General features: G+C 42.7%; 1 protein-coding gene and 3 non-coding genes across 7 annotated transcripts; all 4 read left to right on the top strand.

Annotated features, from left to right (window-relative positions):
• The first annotated feature begins 3,316 nt into the window (after positions 1–3,316).
• On the top strand, positions 3,317–11,610 carry EIF4A2 (eukaryotic translation initiation factor 4A2). Of its 4 annotated transcripts, none has more exons than XR_004426692.1 (12): positions 3,317–3,436; positions 5,275–5,317; positions 5,397–5,529; positions 5,776–5,915; positions 7,324–7,492; positions 7,726–7,835; positions 8,093–8,236; positions 8,538–8,675; positions 9,063–9,152; positions 9,384–9,463; positions 10,054–10,152; positions 10,804–10,933. XR_004426692.1 is itself a non-coding variant. In XM_033150745.1 (11 exons), exons 1-11 carry the CDS (start codon positions 3,408–3,410, stop codon positions 10,946–10,948), a joined length of 1,221 nt encoding a protein of 406 aa, XP_033006636.1. In that variant the 5' UTR covers positions 3,317–3,407; the 3' UTR covers positions 10,949–11,610. The 4 variants fall into 4 exon arrangements, 2 of the variants coding, with proteins under 2 accessions (XP_033006636.1, XP_033006637.1); XR_004426691.1 differs by having other exon boundaries at positions 10,054–10,156; XM_033150745.1 differs by lacking the exon at positions 10,054–10,152 and having other exon boundaries at positions 10,804–11,610.
• On the top strand, positions 5,632–5,702 carry LOC117047666. Its single transcript, XR_004426732.1, has one exon. It is a non-coding gene; the product is annotated as a small nucleolar RNA SNORD2 (small nucleolar RNA).
• LOC117047648 lies at positions 7,889–8,018 on the top strand. Its single transcript, XR_004426714.1, has one exon. It is a non-coding gene; the product is annotated as a small nucleolar RNA SNORA63 (small nucleolar RNA).
• Positions 8,266–8,444, top strand: LOC117047664. Its single transcript, XR_004426730.1, has one exon. It is a non-coding gene; the product is annotated as a small nucleolar RNA SNORA81 (small nucleolar RNA).
• Positions 11,611–12,968: the final 1,358 nt, after the last annotated feature.

Raw genomic sequence — 12,968 nt, 5'->3', positions numbered from 1 at the left:
ACCCTCATGGTCCCTTCCAATTCTACAGTTTTGTGATTCTATGATCTCGATATGCTGGGCATGGAAAGACTCTACCAAAATGTTGGGGAAAGCTCTTCTCCTCTAGAACGGAAGGCCATCTTCCTAACAGATTTTATGAGGGCAGAGCAATATAAGATTTTTTTTCCATGTTTCTCTTTGTGAGATCCTATCTGATTATTTTCCTGCTAGCTTGCCACAGAATTACTCGGGTGACTGACATGCTTCTTTGAGATGGTTCCACACACCCCAACTCAAGGACTAGGCCTCCTGCAGTCCAAACAGTAATAAAGAACAGCCCTTTTCCAGTGTAATATTGGCATTAAGGTCCACAATCTCACCAAAGAGGTTGTCATCCTTTATGTACAATGACCAATTGGCCCCTTGGCCCACATAATTCCCTGGACTTAACTTTGTGTTTTTCTTTCAAACCTATTTCCCCTTGTACTATATTGCTTGGACAGCTTCAGCTATTTGAAGTTGTTTGCTCAGCTGACAGCCTGAGGAGATGCTTCTACTCTTTCTGATCATAGCACCACTGTGGGCAGACTGAAGCTGTTCTTCTTAGCTACTGAAATTGCAGCATTAGCATATGGCATATGCTAATATGCTCAACATCAAAAAAACTAGCATATGCTCAACATCAAAAAAACTAAGATCATGGCCACTGGTCCCATCACCTCCTGGCAAATAGAAGGGGAAGAAATGGAGGCAGTGAGAGATTTCACTTTCTTGGGTTCCATGATCACTGCAGATGGTGACAGCAGTCACGAAATCAGAAGACGCCTGCTTCTTGGGAGAAAAGCAATGACAAACCTAGACAACATCTTAAAAAGCAAAGACATCACCTTGCCGACAAAAGTCCGTATAGTTAAAGCTATGGTTTTCCCAGTAGTAATGTACGGAAGTGAGAGCTGGACCATAAAGAAGGCTGATCGCCGTAGAATTGATGCTTTTGAATTATGGTGCTGGAGGAGACTCTTGAGAGTCCCGTGGCCTGCAAGAAGATCAAACCTATCCATTCTCAAAGAAATCAGCCCTGAGTACTCACTAGAAGGACAGATCCTGAAGTTGAGGCTCCAGTACTTTGGCCACCTCATGAGAAGAGAAGAATCCCTAGAAAAGACCCTGATGTTGGGAAAGATGGAGGGCACAAGGAGAAGGGGACGACAGAGGATGAGATGGTTGGACAGTGTTCTTGAAGCTACTAACATGAGTTTGGCCAAACTGCGAGAGGCAGTGAAGGATAGGCGTGCCTGGCGTGCTCTGGTCCATGGGGTCACGAAGAGTCGGACACGACTGAACGACTGAACAACAACATTGCAGCAACTGACCTGAAGCTAACGTACTGCTTCAGGTTTACTCCAGGTTCATTTATTTTTGAGGCAGCAAGCTTTCCAGAATAACTATGTTGCTTCAAAAATGGGTAAAATCAGGCCTAAATGGTATGCAGTGTCTATGTGGACGGTGATGGTAGGGAGCTTGCCAGTTAAATCCAGCTGTAAAGACTAGGAAGGGCCCAAAGCGTGCTGGAATGCATGCAGAATGAGCCAGGTTTGGTGCCTAGCACCTCCTGCTAAGCATTACTGGGTGAGGAAACAGTGCTGGGAATGAGCTCTGCCTGAGGCTCTGGAGAATTGCTGGCAGTCAAAGTAGACAATCTGATCAATAATCTAGTATGGCCTAGTATAAAGTAGCTTCTGGCAAGCAACAGACACCTATCAGCTTTAAAGCTGCAATCTTATACTAATGAACAATCTAATTTTACATACTGTACTAAGTTGCCGTTGTCTGCAATGGTGTTCCTTAAACTGCTTTACACGGCCGCACCATTTAGGTCAGAATTGTCTTGCTTTACGTTCGCTGGCAGTCGCTACAAATCTTTCCCAGCTCTATCATTTTGAATTATGAGAGCATGTGCTCTATGCTGCTTTAAACAAGTTTTCAAAGTGCTCCACTGAGCCCTGCAAGACAGGCAACCTGAATAATCCCCTACTGCAGGCAGGAAAGTCGAGGCAGGCAGAGTACGGTAGGAGCAGGTTCCAACTGTCATTTACCTTACTTATTTTATGCTGGACTATGACCTGGGAGACCAGGGTGTGGAACTCACTGGGTGACCTTGGACCAGACACTTGTGGGGGTGAAATGGGGAGAACCATGCACACTACCTTGAGCTTCTGTGAAGGTAAGGGTGGTATATAAACACTAATAATTAATTATGATGATGATGATAAACACTTAAAAACTGTAGAGGATCGCAAGTGGTGGAAACTGGGCCAGAAGCTGTAGATTGGGAAGTGTAAGAAAGAGGGAGAAAAAAGTAAATCAGGATATAGATAGATATAAGTACAGTAAGTAAGAAATGGAGTGGCTGGGAGAGGAGCAGAACTGGAGTGAAAGGGGGGGGGAGAAATAAGGCACACAAAGCAGTCACTTTCTCTGAAGCAAGCCAGATCTTGAGTCCTGCCTCTGCCTTGATGGGAGACCTCCTTGTAGCACACCTTCAGCTCCATGGTGGAAGATTATAGATAGATATCAAGATCAGGCTTGTTTCAGGTGCCTTATTTCTCCTCTCTTCCCTCTTTTCGACTCCAACTCTGCCCCTCTCCGGGCCACTCCATTTCTTACTTCCCCTCATGGATTCCCCCAGCCCGTCAGTATTTCAGTTGCAACCATTTTACAGTCTCCCCTTTCACGGTTTCTCCTCACACCCATTTCACCGGCGCTTTCCCTCTTATTCCTCATTTATCACCTAACGCCCCCTGGTTTCCCCTCCCCCTTCTTTACCCTATAACTAACCTTCCGCCCCCATTCTCTCATTTGATCTCTCTCCCCCGTCCTGAAGCAGCAGCAGCCACTACTGTATTTCCCCCCTCTCGCCCTTGCTTCATTGCTCCTCCCCACTCCGATTTCAACCCAGCCGCCTTTCCCGCCGGGGCAGGGGCGAACTCGGAAACCCCGTTTACAAGACTCGGGGTGGCGGGAGGAGGCGGAGAGGAAAAAAGCGGGACGCAGTCGGTCGTCTCAACTGCTGCAATATCCCTCCGCGACTCACAACGTAAAGTAGTCCCACACCACAAGGTCTCGCCGTTTTCCGGCTTGAAAAGTCCAGAATCCTCGTTAGTCTTCATTAATGGGGGTTGAGGAAAACATACAAAGCAACTGGCCCTTCTCGGGACCAGCAGGTGGGAAGAAATGGCTGGTTCTGTGGTGGACTTGCTCTTGCTCTCCCTCCCCCCTCTCATGCCGCGCCGCAAGTTGCTTTCCATATCCCTCCGCAGCGAGAGGAAGGGGGAGTAAAAGTAGTCCCGGCCAACGGGAAGGCTATATAAAGCCGGCGCCGAGGAAGCGCTTCCTTTTCAGTTGAGGAGAGCGGTGGTTATCGGAACATGTCAGGCGGCTCCGCGGATTACGGCAGGTAAAACGTGGCGCGCGGGGAAAGGGAGGCGCGGCCCTGCGTGCCAAGGGCGGCGTCGGGCTATTTAAGGCTCGAAGCGGAGGCGTCGAGGGAAGCGTTTTCGAGGGCCGCGACGTTGGGCAAGCGGGGCAACAAGAGGGACGCGTGATGGTCGCCGCGCTGCCTCCCAAGGCCGCTGCGGCTGCCGTCCTCTTGCTCCTCCCCTCGCTTCGTAGATCGAGGCCCCGCTCTTAAAACGTCTCTATAGGCATCCGCCTCCCTCTCGCGGAGGGACGGGGCCGCCTTTCCCCGCTCTCCCCTGTGTAATGCCTCGGAATAGTACGGTCCGAAACGGTTCCCCCCCCCTCGCTTTCATGATTAATGCCCTTTCCCCGAGTCTTAGCTGCGCCGCATCGGGTAACGGGCCTCCCCCACTTTTTCCGGGAAGCCGCGTGGTTTCGTCCAAGCGGCGGCGGCCTCCTCGAGCGCGCCTGGTTCGGAAGAATCCATTTTCACTCGATCTAAAAGGGGGGGGGGTGTTGCTGGAACAGGATCGGAAGAGCTGCGGCTCGCAAGCTGTTCTCGTCCGTCGGCGGCCTCTCCAGACCCCGGCGTGTCCTCGACTTGCGCAGTCGAAGCTCAGGGGCGGAGTTCTCGCGAGATTTCGGCGAGAGGGCTGAGCACGGGAAGGAGAAGGACGGGGACGGGAATGCACGGATTGAGAGTGGGTTTCGCTGCTGATAAATTAAAGCGGCACGTGCCCTGCCTTCATTTTTCTTAACACCGCACACCGCCTTGCAGGCATTGTAAGGTGCAGAAGCTGCTTGTCAAAAATAGCTTTCCTTGCGTGCAAGGACTGAAGATAAATGGAGTAGCCTCTTCCACGTGTAGGCCAGGGTCTCCCTTTAACGCGAAAATGTATCTTCCCCACCCCCAAATGATCCCTCCTTAATGCAATGCGTATTGTTGCGAAATTTCGATAGAAAACGACTTTAACTTACTATAGCCAGGGCTGTAGATCTGGATTGTGGTGGGGGTGATCTGGATCTGCTCAACCTAAAATGGCGGGGACAAACACTTTACAACAGTGAAGCAACCTCTGAGCATTTTTTTGAGGTAGCAGGTAACACGTGAGAAGTAGACTGCAATCTGCTTCTAGCTTCCTTTGGAAAACAGAAACGCCTACCAAATTTTCCTTAGTTTATAAATGACTTTGTATTCCCGATGGTGGCCTGTTTGCAGCACGTGCTGTGTGTGGCCATGTGATTGCCATGCCAGCATCATAATACACAAATATCTGAGTACCACTGTTGTTTGATTCTGGTGTAAATAAAAATTGAGAGTTTAGGCTTTATCATGAACACTTTCATGTATTATTAAGTCTTTAGTGTACAATGGTGCAGCTCACCTTGTGCAAAAGTAGGTTGAGTGAAGACTTACCAAGCATTATGCAGTAAGTCTTGGGTCTAAAAACCTCCATTTCACAGTACACCAATTACATTTCTGACCAATAAATGTGGGTGCTCATCCTGAATTCTGAGTGCATTTATTTGGGCCTTACCATTTTAGGCTTACAAAATACACATACTGAGGGGTTTGGAAAATGAACAAAACCAAATCCCTGATTCTTTTGAAATGGCATTCCTTGATTTAAGGATGATTTTTAAAAATACATTGAGTACACTGAGGAGTTCAATAATGGTGATATTCAAATAAGTTGCTTAGAGTAAACCAATTTAAATTTGATTTCCAACTTACATTGGCAGTTGGGAGATGGCAGCTGTAACATGTTTGTATCAGTATTTAATTTGGTTAACTTACTGGTTTGGCTGACAGCATTGGCTTTTTTATTTAAACAGAGACCATGGCCCAGAGGGAATGGACCCCGATGGCGTCATTGAGGTTAGTATTTCATTGATAGTTCCTTTAAAATATCGATAGGGATGACAAGTGAAGTGAAACATATTTTTTTATTTTGCAGAGCAACTGGAATGAAATTGTTGACAATTTTGATGATATGAACTTAAAAGAATCCCTCCTCAGAGGCATTTATGCATATGGTTTTGAGAAACCTTCAGCTATTCAGCAGCGTGCTATTATTCCATGCATCAAAGGTAGGCTAGTAGTAACATGCTTATTATTGGTAGGTACTAAGTACTGTTCTTTTGCTTGAGTTCCCAGCCTTGGGGTGGAAGTAAAACACATCTTTCCTTGTAAAGTGAGATGATGGTATACCATCTTTCGGGACTGACCTGAAATGGAGATAATTTGTAACTGCTGATCACTTGAAAAGGAAATAACAGTTAAACTGAATCCTTGATGTGTTGTGTGGGACCAGTAAATATCTATCCTTTTTTTAGGGTATGATGTGATTGCTCAAGCTCAGTCAGGTACTGGCAAGACAGCCACATTTGCTATTTCCATCCTGCAACAGTTGGAGATTGATCTCAAGGAGACCCAAGCACTAGTATTGGCCCCAACCAGAGAACTGGCTCAACAGGTATTGATAGTGTAGTTAAAAGCTGCTTACATGTTGCATAGGTTTCAGGTTTCACAACTGTAGGACAGTTAACATTCCTTGCAGGGTGACTTATCTGCGTTATAAAAATGGAAACAGGCCTCTGTTCCACTAACCTTTCTCCTTTAAGCACATGGAGAGAAGTTGCTGGGACAATGGGTCTCTGAAGCTGTGATGAAGTTGGGTAACAGCTGTATAGGAGTGATGAAGGGGCATATCCACAAGTCTCCATTATATTAAAACATTTTAATCTGAATTTTAAGCCTTTGAGGGGAAAAAGGCACTCTTAAAATGCATGCAGTTGTGCAACATGGAAACTGCAGTGCGCATGTGATCAGTTGATTTTTCTCTGTATGTATGTAATTTGTACTGTGTGTGCTTCAGTCTGTTAAATCTGTTTTGAACAGCTTTTGTGGCACTACACACTTCCATTAAATTCTAGTTCTTCTGAATAGAACATTCAATATTGCAATAAATGTTTAAGTCCAACATAGAACTTCTGGAGAATTTTATAGTTTGATTGAGTGCATAACAACTTATATTTTTAAAAAAACAATTGTCCAAGTGACTTAGGGGAAGGGGGGTGGTACCTGTGCATTTGCTGTTAACAGCTCAACAAGAAGATCCTAGTGAACTTTTGAGTTGAATTTTACATCATTTCTTGTGGAAGACAAAGCAGGATATTAGAAATGAAATTAAGCATTGAGCAGCAATCCATAACTTGCTTCAGGGGAGGAAAGGAGTCTAGGGTGGGTTGACACAGCATCAGTTGCTTTTCAGTTTAGATTATTTTGCCTAAGTTAAACAGCTTTAAATGTAGCATTGCCAAGAAAGCTATCTATAACTAGTAATTTGCTGTTCTTAAGTTGATATATCAAACGGTTTGATAAATGATAGGTAGACATTTGTAAAGAACCTGCCAAGTTTTCACCTCTAATCTCTGAGGGTCATTTATTTAAACATTCCCATAAAGTTGTACACTGAAACAATCTGGCCCAGCTAGCTCCTAGTTTTAAAAGGCACTACAATGCTTCTGCATGTGTAGTGACTGGTAGCTCTTTTCTGTTCTGATGTGCAACCAAAACTAATCTTCAATTCTACATTATGAGTACTTTATATCCCTTTACAAAACCAAGGCTCCCCTCAGTTTAGAAGAATAAATAGTTCTCTGTAATAAACTACCTGACTGAGGACAGCTTCGAATGTATTACATTTCTTTTGGAGATAACATTTGTGGATAGGAAAGGCATTGCAAGCTGCATGTAAAATAAATCAAGTACGAGTTGCATGTGTCAGTCACTGCACACAGTATAGATTCATTGGGAAGCTGTGGCTGGTGAATAAGTGGAGCAATGCTTAATAACATTCTAATTGAGACTTATTGTTTCAGATCCAAAAAGTTATTCTGGCTCTTGGCGATTATATGGGTGCAACTTGTCATGCTTGCATTGGTGGTACAAATGTTCGCAATGAGATGCAGAAGCTGCAAGCAGAAGCTCCCCATATTGTGGTGGGAACTCCAGGACGTGTGTTTGACATGTTAAACAGGCGTTATCTGTGTAAGTAGTGAAGTACTAATTAAACTCTTAGTGGGAATGTGTTTGAACAAGCAGTGACTAAAATATCTTAATAGGTGTACTATTCAACTGAATAGGCAGAAGTTCCGGACGTAAGAATCTGCAAGATTGGTAGTTTAGCATCTGGTAGCACTGATTTTTCCTGCTAAAGAAATCAAAAGTGTAGTTTAAAAGAATTCTTGTAATGCTTCCAAAATGTTTCCTTTTCGTTCTAGCGCCTAAATGGATCAAAATGTTTGTATTGGATGAAGCGGATGAAATGTTGAGCCGGGGATTTAAGGATCAGATCTATGAAATTTTTCAGAAATTGAGCACAAACATTCAGGTAAAAGCAATCACGCAGTAACAATGGCCATTAAATTTGGCTGCATTGTACTAGTGCAGGTAAAGTTACAATGTAGCTGCGTAGTGCTGTATTGTCGTTCCCCCTGCACAAAGCAAAATTGTCTCTTTTCTATCCTTGTCTGTTTTGATTCCACGGCAGACAAGGACGCTTGGTTTCATACATTAGCTCATCATTGGCCAGTTTCTTGAGCAATTTTAGACCAAACCACTTAAAATAAACACTCCTTTCCTGTTCAGGTTGTGTTGCTGTCTGCCACAATGCCAATGGATGTGCTGGAAGTGACCAAAAAGTTTATGAGAGACCCTATTCGTATTCTTGTGAAGAAAGAGGAATTGACCCTTGAGGGTATTAAACAATTCTACATTAATGTGGAGAGAGAGGTAAGGGGGAAGTTTAATAATCTTGAAGGCACTTCTTGTACAAGCACTGTGCTAAAACCACAGAAGTTGGGGTTATGCCTTGACTTCTGTAGTAATGCTAGTACGGTACACACAAGAAGAAGAACAAATGCACTGGATCAGTAAAAGACTTGGGTGGACCTCTTTCTTAATGTCCAGTGTCCTAGTCTGGAGTTTTGGTGCAACACTACTGAGTCACCTTTAAGATTCTACTTTGAGTTTTTTGTGTACCTCATGCAACTCGTTTCCTTGTGTGTGCCTGACAATTTCCCTAACTTTACAGGAATGGAAGCTTGATACTCTCTGTGATTTGTATGAAACCCTGACCATTACGCAGGCTGTTATTTTCCTTAACACGAGAAGGAAAGTAGATTGGCTTACAGAGAAAATGCATGCACGAGACTTCACTGTTTCTGCTCTGGTAAGTGTTAATACTGAAGGTGCATTGCATGCTATGGTAACTGAGAAGCAAATTCTAAGGTGCAGTGTCTTGGAAAGTGGCATTCCTAGTCCTAATGGCATGGTATTGCATACTTGAGTGGTGAGATTTGAGGACTGGAAGAGACTTCTATACCCCTTGGAAGCAAGGTTCCTCTTTTGCTTAACTCCATTCTGAGGTATAAACCTGCTACATTCTTCAACCCCTCTCTATTATCCAGTATACCTGCCTATTGCAGATAAGAAATGTGCCTCAGTTACCAGAGGAATAGTTTAGCAAAGTTTTGACTATTTAAAAGGCCATAAGTTAAAATGGAGAAGCCTGTAGATACTTCAGAAGTTGGTTAACAAGCTTTCTTTATCCATACAGCATGGTGACATGGACCAGAAGGAGCGGGATGTTATCATGAGAGAATTTAGGTCAGGTTCAAGCCGTGTCTTGATCACTACTGATTTATTGGTAAGTATCCATGGTCCCTGCCTTTTGTGCGTACTTACCCAAAGCTGTTCTGTTTGGTGCAGGTTCTTGTAACCTGAGCTACTCAAGCTGTTGGAAGAGTAAAGGCCATGCTCCACTATGGACTTGCATTATTGTAGTTCATCACTATAACACGGTCAACAAAGCTATAAATATATTGTGACCCTGGGGGAAGTTTCTTTGTTTATGATAATTTATTACTTGGGTTTATAGGCTCGCGGCATTGACGTGCAGCAAGTATCGTTGGTTATAAATTACGATCTGCCGACCAATCGTGAGAACTACATTCACAGGTCAGTTGAATTTCCACTGAGTTTCCATTCCGAAGCTTCTTCAGAATCTGCACACCCTGAACACTTGTCTTGCTTTCTTGCATCATATACTAGTGTGTGTGTGTGTGTGTATACGTACACATAGTGTTGTGAAGATGGGAGGGGCAGAGCTTCTTTGTTAGCCAATGAAACAAAACAGTGGGAAAACTTGTTTGTATTAGAACCTCAGCAATTAATTACTAGCTTTCAGGATAGAGCTGCTGAGTTAATGTTCTGTGGCATGTGTTGTTGAGTCTGCAAAAGTTCTTTGAAGAACTAATGTTGCATTGTGATTAGGAAAGCCGAGGTTTATGTTTCCAAAGTTGCTATTAGTTTTCCTTCCTAGAAGTAAATTCTTTGCCTCTTTCAGCTTGTTCTGTTGCTTTATTGGAAGTTTCTTTGTGCCAATACCTTCACTGCTCCTCTTTGGTTCTTCTTACAGTGGGATTCTTTCTCTGGTGTATCTTCTAATAGCTTTCAGTTTATCTCCCTAAGCTTAGCTATCTGTCATAGTGGCTTTGTCCCCTAAACAAAGTAAATTGTACCTTGTTACTTGATGTAAAAAAATACAGGAGTCGCTAGCCCAGTTGATGACGGGATGGTGCTCAGAAGCGACGTTGGCGTAATTTAGGACGTGGATTCGTAAGCGGCACACTGTTTCAATAAAGCGAGTTGGTATTTATATACTTTTATTTTGTAATGATTGTTGTGAGCTATGTTTTGTCTTAAAAGCTCTTAATGCCTTGGTCAGGTGAAAGCAGAAGTTGTGGGTTTTGTTTTTGTTAAGCTGTATATCTCCAGTGTGCCCTATAAATGATACTGCAAAAACTGGTGGTTCTGCAAAAAGTGGTGGTAAGTTTTCCCACTGAATAAATTTGTGTCTTTGAAGAAGTAAATGTAATGTTTGGCTTCCAGGGATTTGATTTGGAAAATCATTTTGGTTAAAAAAAAATAGGTTTGTAATTTGTAGGCTGACATCAAGCTCTGTCCATGTTCAAAAGCAGATAGTGTGAGCTTATAACTTGCCTGAGTTATCCAGAAGTGGGGTGGGGGTGGGGGAGGTAAAGTTAGGCTGGGTATAACATGGCTTGTCTGCTGCCCAAACCTTTCTTTAGTTGGTATCTGCCAGTACTCGAGAGTAAAATAAATCTTGCATATGCTTTCGGCACAAAGAATAACGGTGCTATAGTACAGCACAACGATGTGTGACAACATTAATCTGCCAGTGAGTACCACTTAAAACAATTTCTGTCCCTGTATACAGACTATTTAAAATGATTTTAAAAGTAGCTTCTTCATACTCTTTTCCCTGTTCTGTGCAGGATTGGCCGCGGTGGTCGTTTTGGCAGGAAAGGTGTGGCTATAAACTTTGTCACTGAGGAGGACAAGCGGATCCTTCGGGATATTGAGACTTTCTACAATACTACAGTGGAGGAAATGCCAATGAATGTGGCTGACCTCATTTAATCCCTGGGATTGAGATGTTTTTGGAATGCAGTGCTCGCTGTTGCTGACTAGGCGATCCACAACGGGCATTGTGCTTCTTTCTTGGGAGATACATTGAATCTTGTCTCAATGCTCATTACGGATCAGAAATACAGATTTTTGATAAGCGAAGCGACATTTTGTCGTGAGCTTTTGTGGGGAGAGCCTTTGGCTTTCTCTTTAGGGTTTTAGACTGTTGGGGTTGGGTGGAAAGTCATGGGGTCTGTAAATTTTTTCTTTATTAGAAATTTATTTCCTAGTTCTGTAGAAGTGGTTGTGCTAGATGTTCTTTTTCATTTAATTATTTACTTATGGACTAAAAGGTATAAGCGCTGCATAAAATCAGCCAATTATGTTAAACTGGCATACCTACCTTTATTGTATATTATAGTTCTATATTAGACTAAATTGGCCTTTCAAAATGACTAATCTTTTATAAGAGCATTAAAAATGCATTTTTGTTTGCTATGTATTTATTGAATAAAGTATTTAATTAGTGTTAAGTGTGATCTGGACCCTGTTGCTAAACCCCAGCAAGCAATCATTACTATTGTCTTAGTTAGGGTTAAACCCATTAAAATTGCCATTTGCACATGTCTTAATGAAGTTTGAATGTTCAATAAAATGCTTATATATTCACTTGACTGAGCTGCAGGCTTCTTTGGGTAAGCGCCTATAGTCTTGCATTAGATGCACCAATATTTCATTCTCCCCTAGGGAAACTACTGTATTTACTTTAGTCTAATGTGCCATCGAGTTTAATGCACACCTTGATTTCTGCAACGTTAATTGGCCAAAAGTGAGCATTAAATTTGAGAAAATATGGTAATTACCTAAATTGCTGTGTTACTTTTACTCGTGGTGATAAGCCTTTATAATCTGGTTTTGGTGTATTGGTGCTGTGTCATTCGTTAGATCACCAATTTATCTCTTGTTCAGCCCAGGATTTTTGCGTCCTTTCCAGTTATATGACTTGGGCTTAGACTCACAGAAAAACTACTCTGACATTACAAATCAGTTAAAAATAAATTATTCCAGCTTGCAGAAAAAGGAAAAAAATCTGGCAACTCAAAGGAACAGAAAGCAAAACAGGCATGTCAGTGGTATAATCTCACAGTATCATCTGCTGACACTTAAAAAGATATAAAATATAAGACTAGGAATGAATAAGCCTTTCTAAATACCAGAGCAGGAAGATTTCATGAGGAAGCTGGTATGTTGGCCCATAAATCACACACAACCTTACAAATTTTAGTTTTACTTAAACCAATGAACCCAACTGAGCTCTTGACAACACAATCCTTGCCTTCCCATGTGATTGACAATCTCAACTTTGAGTTCTGTATGTGTGCCTTAGATGAGGGATTGTTTCCTCAGGAGAATAGCAGTACTATAGCTGTTACTACTGTGGCTGGCAAGATTCATTTCTAACAGGTGATTTATACACTGGTTTAAATAGGTGTGTTGATGCTATTTAACTTGTAGTTCTTTATATCCTGCACTTTTGCCTCACAGGGACAAAAACCAATAGGTTAAATAGATACTTTAAGATCTAGTAAAAACTTGCAGATCATTGCAGTGGAATCATAGCACCAGCCCTTTGCTTAGAAACAAGCCCATTCCCAAATTGTCTGTAAATACTCTGAAAAGTGATCAATGGGACAAAAGAAATATATTCTATCTTTCAATTTGTTTCCTGGGTTTATAATCCAGATTTATAGCATGATTGTGCACGTTGTAACAGCTACTTGTCTTATGGGGCTGGCTTTTCACTCATTTCATGGCTAGTAGTTTATATAAACCCTTCTACTAATGCTGCAACTTGTTTTCCGCCACAATTTGTGAAGCAAAATAAATCGCATGTAAATGGACAGCTTCCCCACTCTGGATTGCTGCCACTGGTTGTTAATTATCTCAAAAGGGGGATATAGATGCAGCTGACAACCAGGCGACCAGACCAAAGGGCTTTACTCTCCTGGGCAATTTGGAAGGTCAGCTGTGA

This window comes from Lacerta agilis, chromosome 5 (assembly GCF_009819535.1).
Source record: "Lacerta agilis isolate rLacAgi1 chromosome 5, rLacAgi1.pri, whole genome shotgun sequence".
NCBI classification, from domain to species: Eukaryota; Metazoa; Chordata; class Lepidosauria; order Squamata; family Lacertidae; genus Lacerta; species Lacerta agilis.
This window is presented reverse-complemented; position numbering and strand designations above follow the sequence as displayed.

Coding starts and splice junctions, on each gene's coding strand:
- EIF4A2 (XM_033150745.1), top strand. CDS start 3,408: ATGTCAGGCGGCTCCGCGGATTACGGCAG. Junction 8,237..8,537: donor ACATTAATGTGGAGAGAGAG/GTAAGGGGGAAG, acceptor CTAACTTTACAG/GAATGGAAGCTTGATACTCT. Junction 9,464..10,803: donor CGTGAGAACTACATTCACAG/GTCAGTTGAATT, acceptor TGTTCTGTGCAG/GATTGGCCGCGGTGGTCGTT.